The sequence below is a fragment of the Scyliorhinus canicula genome, chromosome 9 (genome assembly GCF_902713615.1).
Source record: "Scyliorhinus canicula chromosome 9, sScyCan1.1, whole genome shotgun sequence".
Classification (NCBI taxonomy): Eukaryota; Metazoa; Chordata; class Chondrichthyes; order Carcharhiniformes; family Scyliorhinidae; genus Scyliorhinus; species Scyliorhinus canicula.
The window spans coordinates 100,460,768-100,480,642 of NC_052154.1; the positions used below are offsets into that span (position 1 = coordinate 100,460,768).

At 47.8% G+C, this 19,875-nt stretch overlaps 1 protein-coding gene across 1 annotated transcript in view; it reads right to left on the bottom strand.

Moving 5' to 3' along the window:
* LOC119970921 (salivary glue protein Sgs-3-like) overlaps positions 1–19,875 on the bottom strand; it is a 45,625-nt gene that overhangs the window by 22,807 nt on the left and 2,943 nt on the right. The window contains exon 5 of the mRNA XM_038806031.1: positions 11,894–11,923. Within this exon, the coding sequence (XP_038661959.1) occupies positions 11,894–11,912 (19 nt within the window). The 5' untranslated portion in view covers positions 11,913–11,923. The remainder of the gene's footprint in view (positions 1–11,893; positions 11,924–19,875) is intronic.

Consider the following 19,875-nt stretch of genomic DNA (forward strand, 5'->3'; position numbering starts at 1 on the left):
TGGTTAAGTTGATACCTGTTGTTGAAGTTGCTCTTGTTGTTGACTCTGGAAGGATACAATTGATGATTTAAGTATCGAGACTACAAAATTATCTTGTTATCAGAGAATGATCTATGGGACGGGATTCTCTCTTATCCGACGCCGAAATCGTAAAATGGAATTGGGCGGAGAATAGCTTTTGATGCTAAAATTGCTGCAGGAGCTGAATTGATGCTAAATCGCAATTCTCTGTCACCACATAAATGGAGTCAATGCGTTTCACTCCGCACGTACAGTAGACACCGTTTGCATATCATCAGCGGGCCTGACCCAGTAACCGCCGATAAACCGGCATCGTTGCTATTGAGGGAGAGAGAGAGACGAGGTCAGACACGGATAGGAGTGACTGCAGGTTGCTGGCCCGGATGTTGCCTGTGCTTGCTGGGATGGGGGTCCCTGTCTGGGAAGTGGGGGAGAAAGGAGATTTGGGAGGAGATGCGGGGTGGATCCCGCTGTGCCAGTCGGGGCAACCATGTAGCCCGGTCAACGAGGTTGGGCACAGATATACGCATCATACTAACATGTTGATCTTTCACCCGTAGCAGACAATGGATATTGGAACACTACCAGGAATGTTAGTCTTCCTACTGGTGGCTGCAGCCCTGGGAGAAGCCCTGCTGCTGTACGGGCATGAACTGCTTGAGGAGGAAGAACCAGCTGCAGTTGCGCAGAGTGCATCAGTGGAGCGAGCAATAGAGGAGCGGGCAGCAGAGACACAGGTGGTAGCCACCCAGGTTGGAGAGCCTCATGTGTACCGGCAGCTTCTGTCATTCGAGGACGTTGCAGATCGGCATGCCGCAGACGACTCTGGCTGAGCAGAGAGACAGTCCGACATATCTGCCAGATGATGGCACACCAGGCACCGCAGGGAAATGGGGGAGCTGACATGCTCCGGGTGGCCATCAGTACGATGGTCGTCCTGAACGTTTACACCACGGAGTCCTTTCAGGCGCCAAGTGGAGAATTGTCTTAGATCTCACAGACCTTGGTGCACACGTTCCAATGATAATGAGGAAACATAAATAACCAGCTGGATGACTCTCATGCAATTTGGTCCACGGAACAACACTTTGTCTCCTCAACGGAGATTCCTGCACTGTGTCTCCACCCAGAAGTCTATAAACGGATCATCTATTGTTCAGCGTTAAGACTGAGAACTCAGACCATGTAACAAGGTTAGAGTTTGATTGTAATTCACTCCCAGCTTGTTTAAATTGCATTTACTTCAGCGTGCTGTTCGTTTCTCAGTCAGAATCCTCTATTTGTCAGTTGAAACTTTAATTCCCAAAACCAAAGTTTGGATTCATATGATGAATCACAAAACAGATATGAGGTACACTACACACTGATATGAATTACATGCATACTCCACAAAAACTGACAGAGTGAAAACTGTTCATCATTCTCGCTATCTGCTGGTACCCCGATTCTCGCTGCAGGAACGTTGTACCAGCTACTCCACTCTGATACAGTAAAATGCCATTGGAGTCTCACTGGAGGAATTTGTGGGGCTGACACCTACTTTAAGCGGGTGTCCCTCTTACTTTTACATACTTACTTTTGTAAATGTGTAATATAGGTTACTCATTTGCTTCTTTCCAAGATGATCCTGTACTCGATGTTTATTAACACACGAAGGCTCCAATTAAAGCCAATTGTGTATTGAGTAACGTTAGCAATTTAACAAGTAGTTTGTTCTCTCTTCACTAGCTAAACTAGAGATTAAATTAAGAATACTAAATATATATAAACTCTGATTAACGACACCTGTGCTCAGAGCTATCTGTTTCTATCTCAGTCTACTAGTCACACCCAACACGACAAAGCAGGAACTCGGCTTGAGCTTGTATTTTATACCCATCTCTAGTGCTGCCATCAGTGATTATCTATCCGTTACGTCTGTATATTAACCCTTGAGATACAAACAAATATGTAGATTAGAGCAGCTGCAGGTTTTAAATCAGTGATGCAGGAAGTACTTCTGAGTGAGTAATTACCTGGGTATTAACTGACTAATTTTCCCCAGTTGGACAGGTAAAAGTTGACCTCTATGGTTTAGAAATAGGAAACCCTCTTATTCACAGGAAGAAATTTGAACCCTAGGTTATGGAAAACATATGTTGACAGAATGTTGTTTGATACCTACTTGTTGTTGAAGTTGACGTTGATGTTGATGCTGCAAAGAACACAGTTAGTGATGTGAATATACAGAATGGAAAATCAATTCCATCATCTCTCAATTCAGAATCGCATTTGTCAAGTGAGTGGGGAACATTGAGTTAATGAGGGAGTGCTGAATAAATTTGGAAAAGGAAGATTGACCGTTCATGTGCAGCAAAGGTGAAAGCATGTTACAAGGAATGGTTGAGAGAGGAACCTATGTATCTTTACACAGCAAAGTGAATAAACATTTGAAGCAGTGGAAGTTCCTGGAACCTGTATTAATATCAGAGTAATAAGGACGGATTTAGGCAGCTGTCGGAAAAAGGAGCACAGAATCCAATGGCACAATTTGTGCTGATAATTTCTGACTTTCGTACAATTTCACACATACTCAGTGGGAAATTAGCTGTACAGAATCAAAGGTTAAGTTAGAAATATTGGTTCAATAATTTCAGGTTCATGAAATACTGCTGTTGAAAATTGCAACTATGCAGACATTGGGTGGAATTTAACGCCCTCCTCCGTGCTGAATCTGGTGGCAATGCGGTTTTTCATCATGCAGCTCAGAGGTGAGGTGTGAGCTCACTGCCTTCCTGCCTCTGGCCGATGAAGTCCATGGTGGGTCGGATCCTGAATGGCCTCCTCAGCCCACCTGCAACTGAGGCACTTGAGTGGGCAATTCCACTTTGGATTTGTGGGGGTGCTTTTTTTTCAACTCGTAATGTGTCTGATCACTGGACACAGGATTGGGAAGGAGAGTTCCCTTTTAGAATCACGCCCCTCGCCTTACTGGGTAATATTGGCTGACTGCTCGTCATGGATGGAATTTGGACCAATAATGTCCTTGATCCCAGGGATGAAACATCACAGTAGAGGTTGGCACTTAATGAGGACGGTCTTCTGAAACAGAAACGATGCCAGGCAATCACCTCTTCTCAAAGGGGCAGCACGGTAGCATGGTGGTTAGCATAAATGCTTCACAGCTCCAGGGTCCCAGGTTCGGTTCCCGGCTGGGTCACTGTATGTGCGGAGTCTGCACGTCCTCCCCGTGTGTGCGTGGGTTTCCTCCGGGTGCTCCGGTTTCCTCCCACAGTCCAAAGATGTGCGGGTTAGGTGGATTGGCCATGCTAAATTGCCCGTAGTGTCCTAAAAGTAAGGTTAAGGGGGGGTTGTTGGGTTACGGGTATAGGGTGGATACGTGGGTTTGAGTAGGGTGATCATTGCTCGGCACAACATCGAGGGCTGAAGGGCCTGTTCTGTGCTGTACTGTTCTATGTTCTATGTTCTAAGCCGATGACCAAAACTCACATCACCGACAATAAAGTCTTTTAAATAATTAACGCACGTTCTTTGGATTAATAAATGTTATAACCTGCATGATTACCATTGGCTGGGGATTAATGCTAATCCCACATTCCTATGGGAGTATGAGCTTCCCCAAAGAGGGGGACGGAGAAATCATTAGCAGACTCCCTGCATAAATAGAGCTGGCCAGTTTGGAACCAGCAGAGAGAGAGGAGTGAGCAGCAAGGGAAGTTGCTGCTGCTGCTGCTGTTGTGTATATATGTTATTGTAAATAAATGTCATTTCTTTGTATCCTGAAAACTCGTGCTGGATTTTTCGTCGCCCTCACAAAACTGGAGATGAGGGTTAAAGTGAATAGCTGTCTACACTGCTGATGCCACCTTCCTGGATTTTTGTTGGATACAGGTTGGAAGTTGTTTTCTATTACAGCATACCTCTGTATGGACGTTTGGATGTTTTTGATGCTACGCTGGAAAGCTGGAACCAGTACGCACAACGGATGCGTTACTATTTCCGGACAAACAATATCACCGAAAACGAGAGGCAGGTGGTCATATTGCTCACCGCCTGTGACCCGCATACGTTTGGGGTGATTAGGAGCCTGACATACCCAGCTGCGCCGGACACCAAAACATTTGATGAACTTGTGAACTTAGTGGGGCAATATTTTAACCCAACCCCATCCACGATAGTCCAACATTACCGGTTTAATACCGCTGAGAGGACCCCAGGAGAATCCCTTGCCGACTATCTATCCAGGCTACGCAGGATTGCGGAGTACTGTGACTATGGTGAGACCTTGTCAGAAATGTTATGCGACCGTTTGGTTTGCGGTATTAACAATGCGGCCACCCAGAGAAAGTTGTTAGCCGAGCCAACATTGACTTTTCAACAGGCCATTCAAATAGTATTGTCCCGGGAGAGCTCAGAACGAGGAGTGCAGGAGCTTCAGGGAATGGAGGTGCCTGCCTTGGGGCGCAACCACTTTCATACGAAAGCGTCCCCCTGCACCCCTGCAGTACCTTGGGCGAAGCGACGTCCGGATCGACGCAAGTGGCAGTCGGACATTCCTCCCCGAAGGGTGCCTTCTCCAGAACCAATGGATGAGGACAAATGTCCGCGTCAGACTTGTAGGCGCCGGCCCGTCGCGGACACCGGTCCTGGGGGCGCCAGAGGCGCTGTCGTTCCAACCAAAACTGTGGCCAGCCCAGGGGCCTTACCTTTCATTTGGATGAACCTGCTGCGACTACTCCCGAGGACGTGGAGATGGAGGACGACTGCCTGCAGCTGCATTGTGTGGCAGCTCCCCGTGTGGCCCCCATTAAAGTGACAGTACGGGTCAATGATCACCTGCTTGAGATGGAGTTGGACACTGGCGCAGCGGTCTCCGTGATCGCCCAGAGGACATTCGATCGCATCAAGCAGGGTATACAGACCCTTACATTAACCAACAGGCAGGTCAGGTTGACCACTTACATGGGGGAACCATTGGACATTGCAGGAACTACGATGACCCCTGCTGTTTATGGACGCCAGGAGAGGCGTTTCCCTTATCGTGATGCGCGGCCATGGGCCCAGCCTGTTGGGTCGGGACTGGTTCCGCCATTTGCGGTTGCAGTGGCAGCACATCCTCCAAACAGTTTCTGGAGGGTTGGTTGAGGTGTTAGGACGATATCCAGATGTATTCCAGCCCGGTTTGGGGAAAACAAAAGGGGCTGTAGCCCGTATCCAAGTCAAACCAGGAGCCACGCCGCGCTATTTCCAGACGCACCCGTGCCTTACGCCTTGCTCGAGAAGGTAGAAGGGAAGCTCACTCGTTTGGAGACTTAGGGTATCATCAGGCCCGTCCGTTTCGCTCACAGGGCAGCACCAATTGTACCTGTAATGAAGCCAGATGCCACAGTTCGCTTGTGCGGCAACTATAAACTTACAGTGAATACAGCTTCCCGACTCGACCGATACCCAATGTGTCGCATAGAGGATCTCTACGCGAAGCTTGCAGGCGGACTCTCGTTCACAAAATTAGATATGAGTCACGCCTACCTACAGTTAGAGCTGGACCCTGCCTCCCGGCCATATGTAACGATTAATACACACCGGGGCCTGTATGAATATACACATTTGCTCTTTGGAGTATCCTCAGCCTGCCCTATTTTTCAACGCGTTATGGAGGGCATTTTGAGAGGTTTACCGCGTATTGCTGTCTACTTAGATGACGTTTTGATCACAGAGACATTGGAGCAGGAACATTTGGAAAATTTGGAGGCTGTCCTCAAACGCTTTTCGGAGGCTGGAGTCCGTTTATGTCGCACAAAGTGCGTCTTTCAGGCGAAGGAAGTAGTCTACCTGGGTTATCGGGTGGACCGCGAAGGTTTGCACCCCGTCGCAGAGAAGGTGCGCGCGATTCAACAGGCCCCCGCCCCGACTGACACTTCGCATCTTCGATCGTTTCTTGGCCTCGTAAACTATTACGGAAAGTTCCTCCCCAATCTGGCAACTACGCTGGCCCCGTTGCACCTTCTGCTGAAGAAGAATCACACCTGGATTTGGGGGTCAGCCGCAAGAAACCGCTTTCCGGCGGGTAAAACAACAATTGTCGTCGTCTGGGTTACTAACCCACTATGATCCTAGAAAGCCTTTGCCCGTCACGTGATGCATCCCCGTATGGTCTTGGGGCCGACCTGTCCCACAAGATGGAGAATGGGGCCGAGCGGCCGATAGCTTTTGCCTCCTGCACATTGACTGCAGCGGAGAAAAAGTACACGCAGGTTGAAAAGGAGGGCCTGGCAGTGGTCTTTGTAGTGAAACGTTTCCACCAGTACGTATATGGCCGCCGCTTCACTATCGTGACTGATCACAAGCCTCTGCTGGGACTTTTCAGAGAGGATAAGCCAATACCGCCCATTGCTTCCGCACGGATCCAGCGCTGGGCTTTGTTGCTCGCTTCATACGAGTATTCTCTGGAGCACAAACCAGGAACCCAGATAGGGAATGCCGACGCACTGAGCCAAATGCCTTTATCGACCGACCCCATGTCGACCCCCACGACCGGTCAGGTGGTTGCAACCCTAAATTTTATGGACACCTTGCCTGTGACTGCATCACAGATCCATGAGTGGACCCAGACGGAGCCAGTATTGTCAAAGGTTCGGAACATAGTCCTGTATGGTGGGCAGCATAGACAGCTCCCAGGCGAGTTGCGGGCATTTTCCTCCAAGCTGTCCGAATTCAGCGTGGAAGACGGCATCCTTTTGTGGGGGACGCGTGTGATTGTCCCGGAAAAAGGACAGGAACTGATATTGAGAGACTTACACAATGGGCATCAGGTGTGACCAAAATGAAAATGTTGGCCCGGAGTTATGTCTGGTGGCCAGGCCTCGACACCGACATTGAGAAGGTGGCCCAAAACTGCCCCATTTGCCAGGAGCATCAGAAGCATCCGTCGGCCGCACCCCAACATCACTGGGAATGGCCAGGGCGGCCTTGGGCACGCTTGCATGCGGATTTCGCCGGCCCTTTTCAAGGATCCATGTTCCTTCTATTAATCAACGCCCAGTCTAAATGGCTAGAGGTGCATAAGATGGGAGGCACAACGTCCTGCGCAAAAATTCGAGAAGATACGTTTGTCTTTCAGTACGCATGGCCACCCCGAGTTGCTGGACACGGACAATGTCACTCTGTTCACAAGTGAGGAGTTTGCGAGGTTCATGAAGATGAACGGCATACGCCATATCCACACTGCCCCTTACCACCCGGCTTGAAATGGGTTGGCGGAGAGCGCAGTGCAGACACTCAAACAAGGCCTTAAGAAGCAGTCTTCCGGGTCGATGGACACGAGACTGGCTCGTTTTTTGTTTTCATATAGGACCACCATGCAGTGACTGGGGTAGCTCCCGCAGAACTCCTAATGGGCCGGAGACTTCGCACCCGCCTTAGCATGGTTTTCCCGGACATTGGCGCAAAGTATGCCGCACACAAGAACGGCAGGGGCATAGTTTTCTTGGCATTGGCCGATTCGGCAGTTTAAGCCCAGTGACCAAGTGTTCGTTCGGAATTTTGCTGGTGGTGCCCAGTAGGTCCCTGGCGTAGTAACGGGCCCTATCTCTTACCAGATGCAAGCCCAGGGTCGTCTCCAGCGCAAACATGTAGACCATGTTCGGTCCAGAAGACTACCCCTTCCAAAGGTTCCCCGCCCCAGGAGCTCATTTCTCCAGCCGAAGAGACCAGACACAATGGAAAATATTCCTCACAGTCTTCCTCTGGTGCCTCACTCAAAGCCTGCGCAGGTCGTGACATAACCGCGTGGAGATAAAGACGCCGAGATGACGGAGGCAGCAGACTCTGACTCCGAGATGGAGACACAAGACACCTGAGAGGGGGAATCCTCGGGCCCACGGGCCGTGGATGTACAACCGTTTCGCCGTTCATCACGCAAGTGCCGCTCTCCATCTCGTTACACACCACCCGATCCAGCGCCTCGTGCAAATGGTGTCCGGCCTGCGGCAAATTGAGTCCGACGCCCTCCTTCGCCAGGGTCTTCAGTGGATTCTTTGGACTTTGCGGGGTGGGGGGGATGTTATAACCTGCCTGCTTACCATTGGCTGGGGACTAATGACAATCCCACAATCCTGTGGGAGTATGAGCTTCCCCAATGAGGGGGGCGGAGAAATCAAAAGAAGACTCCCTGCATAAATAGAGCTGGCCAGTTTGGAATCAGCAGGGGGAGAGGGATGAGCAGCAAGGGAAGTTGATGCTGTTGTGTATATATGTTATATTAAATATATGTTATTTTTTTGTATCCTGAAAACGCGTGCTGGATTTTTCGTGGCCCACACTAAAATAAAGTTATTATTTCACTAACTGGTGAAGATATACATTAGGAAATACTAAATTATGCTGATTTCTTTAATAGTGAATGCCAATTTTCGAGTTCTGAAATCCACTGTCATTCTCATTACAATTAATTTGTTGTGAGGTGAATAGGAAATCATTCAATTTATATCAGCAATTTGATACCTGTTGTTGTTGGTGCCATTGTTGTTGTTGCTGGAAAGTAAAGATTTGGAAGTTTAAGTGAGGGGAACATTGAGCAATTACATCATGATTAAGTAGGAAATGCTGATATGAGGTAAACCAAGGAACCTGCTCACCAAGACTCTACCCTGAATCAGAATCATATCATGCAGAAGGAGGCCATTTGACCCATCAAGTCTGCACCAACCCTCTATCAACACCTCCAATCCCCGAAACTTAACCTGCACAGTCTTGGACACTAAGGAGCAATTTAGTGCCAATTCACCCACTCCGCATATTTTTGGCTGTGGGAGGAAACCGGAGCACCAGGAGGAAAGTTACGTGGACAGCAGTGGAGCAAGGCACCTGGCAAAAGAATACAATGAAGGTGTTCGATTTTGATGGAAGGTGAGATGCAGGGAGGTGGGTCTTGGTTGGCCTCTACATAAATGGGGGTGATGTGACGTGTGAGGGACAGGAGTGATGCCAGTGGCTCGGATGGGGTGACTCACTCAAGCTGGCCTAAGGAGGTCATTCACCTTTCTGCTGCCTCGGTCCCAGTACTGCTGGTGAGGCAGGCAACACTCACCACTGCATCGAGCTCGGACTAGAAAAGCAGGGTGCAGGTCTCCGTGAAGCCATCTCCTTGGCTGAAATGAGGATGTTTGGGGAGTGGAGAGCATATAAGCAGCTCCAGCTAGTCAGACTCTCCAGCACCAAATTTAACCCAAATAAATTGGATGCCAGGGGAATGGGATTTTCTCTAAACTATCATGGAGTGAGTGCTGGCCTAGCTGTCTGTCCTGACTCACTTCCCGAATAAAGCCCCAAAGGGAATGCGCGCCAAACTATCATAATGCAAAGGTAGTCTGATGAGTTTCATAAAAGTAGTTTTCTTCTGCGCTATGTTTACATTCTCATTGGCTCCACAGTTGCCAAACGTTTAAACTCATGCTGGGTAAGGTAACCTAGCCCACAGCAGGGGAGCACAAGTTCCAATGATCATGGGGAAACAATCATCCTCAGCTGGATGAGTCCCATGCACGCTATTCCACCCATTTGGCCCAGTGGGCAACACTTCGTCTCCTCAACGGAGAATCCTGCACTTTGTCTCCACCCAGAAGTCCATAAACGGATCACCTATTGTGCAGCGTTTCAACTGGGAAATTTGACCTTGAACGTAGGTGGGAATTTGATTGTAATTAACTCCAAGCCTGTTTAAATTGCATATACTTCAGTGTGCTTGTCCGTTTCTCAATCAGAATCCCCTATTTTCCGTTTTCAACTTTAAATCCCAAAACCAACATTTGGATTCATATGATGAATCACAAAACAGATATGCGTCACACCGCACACTGATATGAATTACATGCACAATGCACAAAAACTTACAGAGTAAACATTGTCCTTGATTCTTGCCACCTGCTGCTACCCCGATTCTCGCTGCAGGAACGTTGCACCAGCTACTCCACTCTGATCCCAGGAAAAATGCCATTGGTGTCTCACTGAAGAAATTTGAGAGACTGGCGCCTACTTCAGGCGGGTGTTCCATTTACTTTTGTTATATTACCTTGTGTAATATATGTTACTCATTTCTTCTTTCCAACCTGATCCTCGACTTGATGTTCATTAACACTCAATGTCTCCAATGAAAGCAAATTGTTTATTGAGTAAAGTTAGCAAAATAACTGTGAGTTTGTTCTCTCTTCACTCTCTGAACTAGAGATTAAATGAACAATATTAGATATAACTCAACTATGATTAACTACACCTGCACTCTGAGCTATCTCTCCCTACCTCTGTCCACTAGTCACACCCAACACAAAGAAGCGGGAACTCGGCTTGAGCTTGTCTTTCTTCCCATCTCGTGCTGCCATCTAGTGGTTATCTAGCTGTTACTTCTGTATATTAACCCTTTATATACATACAGAGGGCAGCTCACTACACCTTTCAGAGCAGCTGCAGGTTTTAAATCAGTGATGAATGAAGTAGTCGAGTTCTGAATGAGTAATTACCTGGATACTAACTGACTAATCTTCTAATTTACTCTTGTTGCATAGGTAAAGGTTGACCGCTGTGGTTTAGAAATGGGAAACTCTCTTGTTCACAGCAAGAAATTTGAACCCGAGATAATGGAAAACATATGTTGTCAGAATGTTCTTTTTTACATACCTGATGTTGAAGTTAACGTTGATGCTGCAAAGAACACAGTTAATGATGTAAATTTACAGAATGGAAAATCAATTCCATCATCTCTCAATTCAGAATTTCAGTTGTCAAGTGAGTGGGGAACATTGTGTTAATGAGGGAGTCCTGACAAAATTTGTAAAAGGAAGATCGACCGTGCATGGGCAGCAAAGGTGAGAGAGCATGTTGCCGGGAATGGTTGAGAGAGGAACCATTGTATCTTTACACAGCACAGTGAATCAACATTTGAAGCAGCGGAAGGTACTGGAACCTGTATTAATGTCAGAGTTATGAGAATGGATTTAGACAGCTGTGGGAAAAAGGAGCACAGAATCCAAAGGGACAAGTTGTGTTGTTAATTTCTGACTTTAGTACAATTTCACAGTTAATCAATTGGAAACTTGCTGTACAAAATCAAAGATTAAGTTGGAAATATTGGTTCAAATATTTCAGGTTCATGAAATACTGTTGTTGAAAACTGCAACTATGCAGACATTGGGTGGAATTTAATGCGCTCCTCCGTGCTGAATTTGGTGGCAATGTGGCATTTCATCAAGCAGGACAGAGGTGAGTTGTGAGCTCACTGCCTTCCTGCCTCTGCCCAATGAAGTCCATGGTGTTTCGGCTCCCGAATGACCTCCCGAGCCCACCAGCAACTGAGGCACTTCAGTGGGCAATTCCACTTTGGCTTTGTGGAGGTTCTTTTATTGAAATTCATAATGTGTTTGATCACTGGACACAGGATTGGGAAGGACAGTTCCCTTTTAAAATCAAGCCCCTGTCCTTGCTGGCCGAATATTGGCTGACTGCTTGTCATGGACGGAATTTGGACCCATAATGTCCATGATCCCAGGGATGAACCATCACTGCACAGGTTGGCACTTAATGAGGACGGTCTTCTGAAACAGAGATGATGCAGGGCAATCACCTCTTCTCAAGCCGATGACCAACACTCACATCACCGACAATAAAGTATTTTGAATAATTAACGCACGTTCTTTTGATAAATTAAGTTATTATTTCACTAACTGGTGAAGATATACCTGATTAGAAATATTAAATAATCCTGAGCTCTTTAATAGTGAACGCCAATTATTGTTTTCTGCAATCCACTGTCATTCTCATAACAATGAATTAATTGAGAGCTGAATGGGAAATCATTCAATTTATCTTAGCAATTTGATACCTGTTGTTGTTGGTGCCATTGTTGTTGTTGCTGGAAAGTAAAGATTTGGAAGTTTAAGTGAGGGGAACATTGAGCAATTACATCATCTTTCAGTAGGAAATGCTGATGAGGTAAACCAAGGAACCTGCTCACTCTGAATCAGAATCATATCGTGCAGAAGGAGGCCATTTGACCCATCGAGTCTGCACCAACCCTCTATCAACACCTCCAATCCCCGAAACTTAACTTGCACAGTCTTGGACACTAAGGAGCAATTTAGTGCCAATTCACCCACTCTGCATATTTTTTATTGTGGGAGGAAATCGGAGCACCAGGAGGAAAGTTACCTGGACAGCAGTGGAGCAAGGCACCTGCCCAAAGAGTACAATGAAGCTGTTAGATTTTGGTGGAAGATGTGATGCAGGGAGGTGGGCTTTGGTTAGCCTCCAGAGGAATGGGGGTGATGTGATGTGTGAGGGACAGGATTGATGCCAGTGGCACAGAGGGGGTGACTCACGATAGCTGCCCTGAGGAGGTCATTCATCTTTTTCCTGCCCCGGTCCCAGTACTGCTGGTGAGGCAGGCAACACTCACTGCCTCTTCAACCATTCCCCGACTTTGTTAACAATGGCTGGATTCAGTCTCTGGTCCACCCTGGCGAAGTGTGTCTCCCTCCTCTCTTCCACCTCGTCCAGCATGCAATCGAGCTCTGATTATAAAGTCATGGGGCAGGACTCCGTGAACCTATGTCCTTGGCTGAAATCACAATGTTTGGGGAGTGAAGAGCTTAAATGCAGTTCTAGCAAGTCTGAATATCCAGCGCAATTTCAGACCCAGCGAATCGGATGCCAAGGGAATGGGATTTTCTCCAAATTATAATGGGCAGAGTGCTGGACTTGTTGGATCTCCTGACTCGCTCCCGCATAAAGCCCCAAAGGAAATGCGTGCCAGCTATCATAATGCAAAGGTAGTGCGACGAGTTTCATAAAAGTATTTTCCTTCAGTAAAACAACAGTATCTGCGCGAGACACAGAACATCTCACTGGGTCATGTTTCCATTCTAATTTGCTCTGCAGTGGCCAAACTTTTATCCTCATGTTGGGTAACTTTACCTGCCCTCAGCAGGGGAGAACAAATTCCAAAGATCAGGGGGAAACAATCATCTGCAACTGGATAAGTCCCATGCAGGTTAATCCACTCATGCAATTCGGGGCAGGGGGCAACACGTAGTCTCGCAAATGGAGAGTCCCGCACTGTGTCTCCACCCAGAAGTTTGGAAATGGATCATCTACCTCAGGTGGGTGTCGCATTTACTTTCAGAGAGGCTGCAGGTTTTAGATCAGCGATGGAGCAAGAAGTCGAGTTCCGAATCAGTAATTACCTGGATATTAAATGACTAATCTTCTAATTTACCCGAGTTGGATAGGTAAAGGTTGACCTCTGTGGTTTAGAAATATTGCTTAGGCTGCAAAGTAATATTTTAATGATGATGATCAATCTTAATTTGTGCACTTTTTATGACTGATAATCACCATTGTTACATGTTTTTAAAAATTCCATATCTGTTGTTGAAGCTGCAGTTGTTCCCAATGCTGAAAGGGATACAGTTGATGTTAGAGTGGGAAGCATCAAAATAATCCATTTTTATCAATGGAAAATATCAATGAACAAGTTGTTGAAAATCAATATTTTCATTTTAACTGAATTAATTTTGTTCTTGATTAACCTCCAATTTTACCACAATTCGTAATAATTTCAGAAGTTATTGAAATTTTAGTTAATATTGCAAACTAAGCATCTATATGTGTATAAAGATATTAAAGCTGCTCTCCAGCAGAGGGCAGCAGAGCAGAGCTACTGATCAGCTGTTCTGGGGGAATTTGCATACGTGCAGTGCGGTCAGCCTAAGTTGAAGGGGAACCGGCGAACGAGACCCAAGGAGTTTGAGTGAAGACAAGCATCCAGCAGAGGGCAGCAGAGCAGAGCTACTGATCGGCTGTTCTGGGGGAATTTGCATACGTCCAGTGCGGTCAGCCTAAGTTGAAGGGGAACCGGCGAAGTAGACCCAAGGAGTTTGAGTGAAGACAAGCATCCAGCAGAGGGCAGCAGAGCAGAGCTACTGATCAGCTGTTCTAGGGGAATTTGCATACGTGCAGTGCGGTCAGCCTAAGGTGAAGGGGAACCGGCGAAGTAGACCCAAGGAGTTTGAGTGAAGACAAGCATCCAGCAGAGGGCAGCAGAGCAGAGCTACTGATCAGCTGTTCTGGGGGAATTTGCATACGTGCAGTGCGGTCAGCCTAAGTTGAAGGGGAACCGGCGAAGTGGACCCAAGGAGTTTGAGTGAAGACAAGCATCCAGCAGAGGGCAGCAGAGCAGAGCTACTGATCAGCTGTTCTGGGGGAATTTGCATACGTGCAGTGCGGTCAGCCTAAGTTGAAGGGGAACCGGCGAAGGAGACCCAAGGAGTTTGAGTGAAGACAAGCATCCAGCAGAGGGCAGCAGAGCAGAGCTACTGATCAGCTGTTCTGGGGGAATTTGCATACGTGCAGTGCGGTCAGCCTAAGTTGAAGGGGAACCGGCGAAGGAGACCCAAGGAGTTTGAGTGAAGACAAGCATCCAGCAGAGAGCAGCAGAGCAGAGCTACAGATCAGCTGTTCTGGGGGAATTTGCATACGTGCAGTGTGGTCAGCCAAAGTTGAAGGGGAACCGGCGAAGGAGACCCAAGGAGTTTGAGTGAAGACAAGCATCCAGCAGAGGGCAGCAGAGCAGAGCTACTGATCAGCTGTTCTGGGGGAATTTGCATACGTGCAGTGCGGTCAGCCTAAGTTGAAGGGTGATCCGGCGAAGTAGACCCAAGGAGTTTGAGTGAAGACAAGCATCCAGCAGAGGGCAGCAGAGCAGAGCTACTGATCAGCTCTTCTGGGGGAATTTGCATACGTGCAGTGCGGTCAGCCTAAGTTGAAGGGGAACCGGCGAAGGAGATCCAAGGAGTTTGAGTGAAGACAAGCATCCAGCAGAGGGCAGCAGAGCAGAGCTACTGATCAGCTGTTCTGGGGGAATTTGCATCCGTGCAGTGCGGTCAGCCTAAGTTGAAGGGGAACCGGCGAAGGAGACCCAAGGAGTTTGAGTGAAGACAAGCATCCAGCAGAGGGCAGCAGAGCAGAGCTACTGATCAGCTGTTCTGGGGGAATTTGCATACGTGCAGTGCAGTGCGGTCAGCCTAAGTTGAAGGGGAACCGGCGAAGTAGACCCAAGGAGTTTGAGTGAAGACAAGCATCCAGCAGAGGGCAGCAGAGCAGAGCTACTGATCAGCTGTTCTGGGGGAATTTGCATACGTGCAGTGCTGTCAGCCTAAGTTGAAGGGGAACCGGCGAAGGAGACCCAAGGAGTTTGAGTGAAGACAAGCATCCAGCAGAGGGCAGCAGAGCAGAGCTACTGATCAGCTCTTCTGGGGGAATTTGCATACGTGCAGTGCGGTCAGCCTAAGTTGAAGGGGAACCGGCGAAGGAGGCCCAAGGAGTTTGAGTAAAGACAAGCATCCAGCAGAGGGCAGCAGAGCAGAGCTACTGATCAGCTGTTCTGGGGGAATTTGCATACGTGCAGTGCGGTTAGCCTAAGTTGAAGGTGGTTTGTGGTGGGGCTGTTGGCAAGTGACAGTTAAACCCGAAACACTTTGTGAGTGTTTCCCACCCTACCTCCTCCTCTAATCAACCCCCCCACCCCTCAGTGGTTGGGAAGCGGGAGCAGGGGCCTGTTGTGAAGGTGAGTGAGTGCCTTTAAATTTGCTTAACTTTCAGCGGGAGCAGGGTTTGAAGTAATATCAGGTAAGCTCTTCCTTTCTTTTTCTTTTTCTTGCTTTTTTTTAATCTAGAGGTGATGTCAGGGAAGGCAGTACAATGCTCCACCTGTAGAATGTTTGAGGTGAGGGACGCCGTCAGTGTCCCTGCTGATTTCATCTGTGGGAAGTGCACCCAACTCCAGCTCCTCAAAAACCGTGTTAGGGACCTGGAGCTTGAGCTGGATGAACTTCGGATCATTCGGGAGGCAGAGGGGGTCATAGATAGGAGCTTCAGGGAAGTAGTTACACCAAAGACTGGAGATAGATGGGTAACTGTAAGAGGGACTGGGAAGAAGCAGTCAGTGCAGGGACCCCCTGTGGTCGTTCCCCTGAGTAACAAGTATACCGTTTTGGATACTTGTGGGGGGGACGACTTACCAGGGGTAAGCCATGGGGTACGGGCCTCTGGCACGGGGTCTGTCCCTGTTGCTCAGAAGGGAAGGGGGGAAAGGAGTAGAACATTAGTAATTGGGGACTCAATAGTCAGGGGCACAGATAGGAGATTTTGTGGGAGCGAGAGAGACTCACGTTTGGTATGTTGCCTCCCAGGTGCAAGGGTAAGTGATGTCTCGGATCGTGTTTTCCGGGTCCTTAAGGGGGAGGGGGAGCAGCCCCAAGTCGTAGTCCACATTGGCACTAACGACATAGGTAGGAAAGGGGACAAGGATGTCAGGCAGGCCTTTAGGGAGCTAGGATGGAAGCTCAGAGCGAGAACAAACAGAATTGTTATCTCTGGGTTGTTGCCCGTGCCACGTGATAGTGAGATGAGGAATAGGGAGAGAGAGCAATTAAACACGTGGCTACAGGGATGGTGCAGGCGGGAGGGATTCAGATTTCTGGATAACTGGGGCTCTTTCTGGGGAAGGTGGGACCTCTATAGACAGGATGGTCTACATCTGAACCTGAGGGGCACCAATATCCTGGGGGGGAGACTTGTTAGTGCTCTTTGGGGGGGTTTAAACTAATTCAGCAGGGGCATGGGAACCTGGATTGTAGTTTTGGGGTACGGGAGATTGAGAGTATAGAGGTCAGGAGCACAGATTTGACTTCGCAGGAGGGTGCCAGTGTTCAGGTAGGTGGTTTGAAGTGTGTCTACTTCAATGCCAGGAGTATACGAAATAAGGTAGGGGAACTGGCAGCATGGGTTTGTACCTGGGACTTCGATGTTGTGGCCATTTCAGAGACATGGATAGAGCAGGGACAGGAATGGTTGTTGCAGGTTCCAGGGTTTAGGTGTTTTAGTAAGCTCAGAGAAGGGGGCAAAATAGGGGGAGGTGTGGCGCTGCTAGTCAAGGACAGTATTACGGTGGCGGAAAGGATGCTAGATGGGGACTCTTCTTCCGAGGTAGTATGGGCTGAGGTTAGAAACAGGAAAGGAGAGGTCACCCTGTTGGGAGTTTTCTATAGGCCACCTAATAGTTCTAGGGATGTAGAGGAAAGGATGGCGAAGATGATTCTGGAAAAGAGCGAAAGTAACAGGGTAGTTGTTATGGGAGACTTTAACTTTCCAAATATTGACTGGAAAAGATATAGTTCGAGTACATTAGATGGGTCGTTCTTTGTACAATGTGTGCAGGAGGGTTTCCTGACACAATATGTTGACAGGCCAACAAGAGGCGAGGCCACATTGGATTTGGTTTTGGGTAATGAACCAGGCCAGGTGTTAGATCTGGAGGTAGGTGAGCACTTTGGAAACAGTGACCACAATTCGGTGACCTTTACGTTAGTGATGGAAAGGGATAAGTATACCCCGCAGGGCAAGAGTTATAGCTGGGGGAAGGGCAATTATGATGCCATTAGACATGACTTAGGATGTGTTGGATGGAGAAGTAGGCTGCAAGGGTTGGGCACACTGGATATGTGGAGCTTGTTCAAGGAACAGCTATTGCATGTTCTTGATAAGTACGTACCAGTCAGGCAGGGAGGAAGGGGTCGAGCGAGGGAACCGTGGTTTTTCCAAAGAAGTGGAATCTCTTGTTAAGAGGAAGAAGGAGGCCTATGTGAAGATGAGGCATGAAGTTTCAGTTGGGGCGCTTGATAGTTACAAGGAAGCGAGGAAGGATCTAAAGAGAGAGCTGAGACGAACAAGGAGGGGACATGAGAAGTCTTTGGCAGGTAGGATCAAGGAAAACCCAAAAGCTTTCTATAGGTATGTCAGGAATAAAAGAATGACTAGGGTAAGAGTAGGGCCAGTCAAGGACAGTGGTGGGAAGTTGTGTGTGGAGGCTGAGGAGATAAGCGAGATACTAAATGAATACTTTTCGTCAGTATTCACTCAAGAAAAAGATAATATTGTGGAGGAGAATGCTGAGACCCAGGCTATTAGAATAGATGGCATTGAGGTGCGTAGGGAAGAAGTGTTGGCAATTCTGGACAAGGTGAAAATAGATAAGTCCCCGGGGCCGGATGGGATTTATCCTAGGATTCTCTGGGAAGCCAGGGAAGAGATTGCTGAGCCTTTGGCTTTGATTTTTAGGTCATCATTGGCTACAGGAATAGTGCCAGAGGACTGGAGGATAGCAAATGTGGTCCCTTTGTTCAAGATGGGGAGTAGAGATAACCCCGGTAACTATAGGCCGGTGAGCCTAACGTCTGTGGTGGGTAAGGTCTTGGAGAGGATTATAAAAGATACGATTTATAATCTAGATAGGAATAATATGATTAGGGATAGTCAGCATGGTTTTGTGAAGGGTAGGTCATGCCTCACAAACCTTATCGAGTTCTTTGAGAAGATGACTGAACAGGTAGACGAGGGTAGAGCAGTTGATGTGGTGTATATGGATTTCAGTAAAGCGTTTGAAAAGGTTCCCCACGTTCGGCTATTGCAGAAAATACGGAGGCTGGGGATTGAGGGTGATTTAGAGATGTGGATCAGAAATTGGCTAGTTGAAAGAAGACAGAGAGTGGTAGTTGATGGGAAATGTTCAGAATGGAGTTCAGTTACGAGTGGCGTACCACAAGGATCTGTTCTGGGGCCGTTGCTGTTTGTCATTTTTATAAATGACCTAGAGGAGGGCGCAGAAGGATGGGTGAGTAAATTTGCAGACGACACTAAAGTCGGTGGAGTTGGAGACAGTGCAGAAGGATGTTGCAGGTTACAGAGGGACATAGATAAGCTGCAGAGCTGGGCTGAGAGGTGGCAAATGGAGTTTAATGTGGAGAAGTGTGAGGTGATTCACTTTGGAAAGAATAACAGGAATGCGGAATATTTGGCTAATGGTAAAATTCTTGGCAGTGTGGATGAGCAGAGGGATCTCGGTGTCCATGTACATAGATCCCTGAAAGTTGCCACCCAGGTTGATAGGGTGGTGAAGAAGGCCTATGGTGTGTTGGCCTTTATTGGTAGAGGGATTGAGTTCCGGAGCCATGAGGTCATGTTGCAGTTGTACAAAACTCTAGTACGGCCACATTTGGAGTATTGCGTACAGTTCTGGTCGCCTCATTATAGGAAGGACGTGGAAGCTTTGGAACGGGTGCAGAGGAGATTTACCAGGATGTTGCCTGGTATGGAGGGAAAATCTTATGAGGAAAGGCTGATGGACTTGAGGTTGTTTTCGTTAGAGAGAAGAAGGTTAAGAGGTGACTTAATAGAGGCATACAAAATGATCAGAGGGTTAGATAGGGTGGACAGCGAGAGCCTTCTCCCGCGGATGGAGGTGGCTAGCACGAGGGGACATAGCCTTAAATTGAGGGGTAATAGATATAGGACAGAGGTCAGAGGTGGGTTTTTTTACGCAAAGAGTGGTGAGGCCGTGGAATGCCCTACCTGCAACAGTAGTGAACTCGCCAACATTGAGGGCATTTAAAAATTTATTGGATAAGCATATGGATGATAAGGGCATAGTGTAGGTTAGATGGCCTTTAGCTTTTTTTCCATGTCGGTGCAACATCGAGGGCCGAAGGGCCTGTACTGCGTTGTATCGTTCTATGTTCTAATATAAGCAGCGCGGTAGCACAGTGACTAGTCCTGTTGCTTCACAGTGCCAGAGACCCAGGTTTGATTCCTGGCTTGGGTCACTGTCTGTGCGGTGTCTGCACGTTCTCCCTGTGTCTGCGTGGGTTTCCTCCAGGTGCTCCAGTTTCCTCCAACACGTCCCGATTGACTTGCTGTGAAGTAATTAGGACATTCTGAATTCTCCCAGTAACTTTATTGCAGTGTTAATAC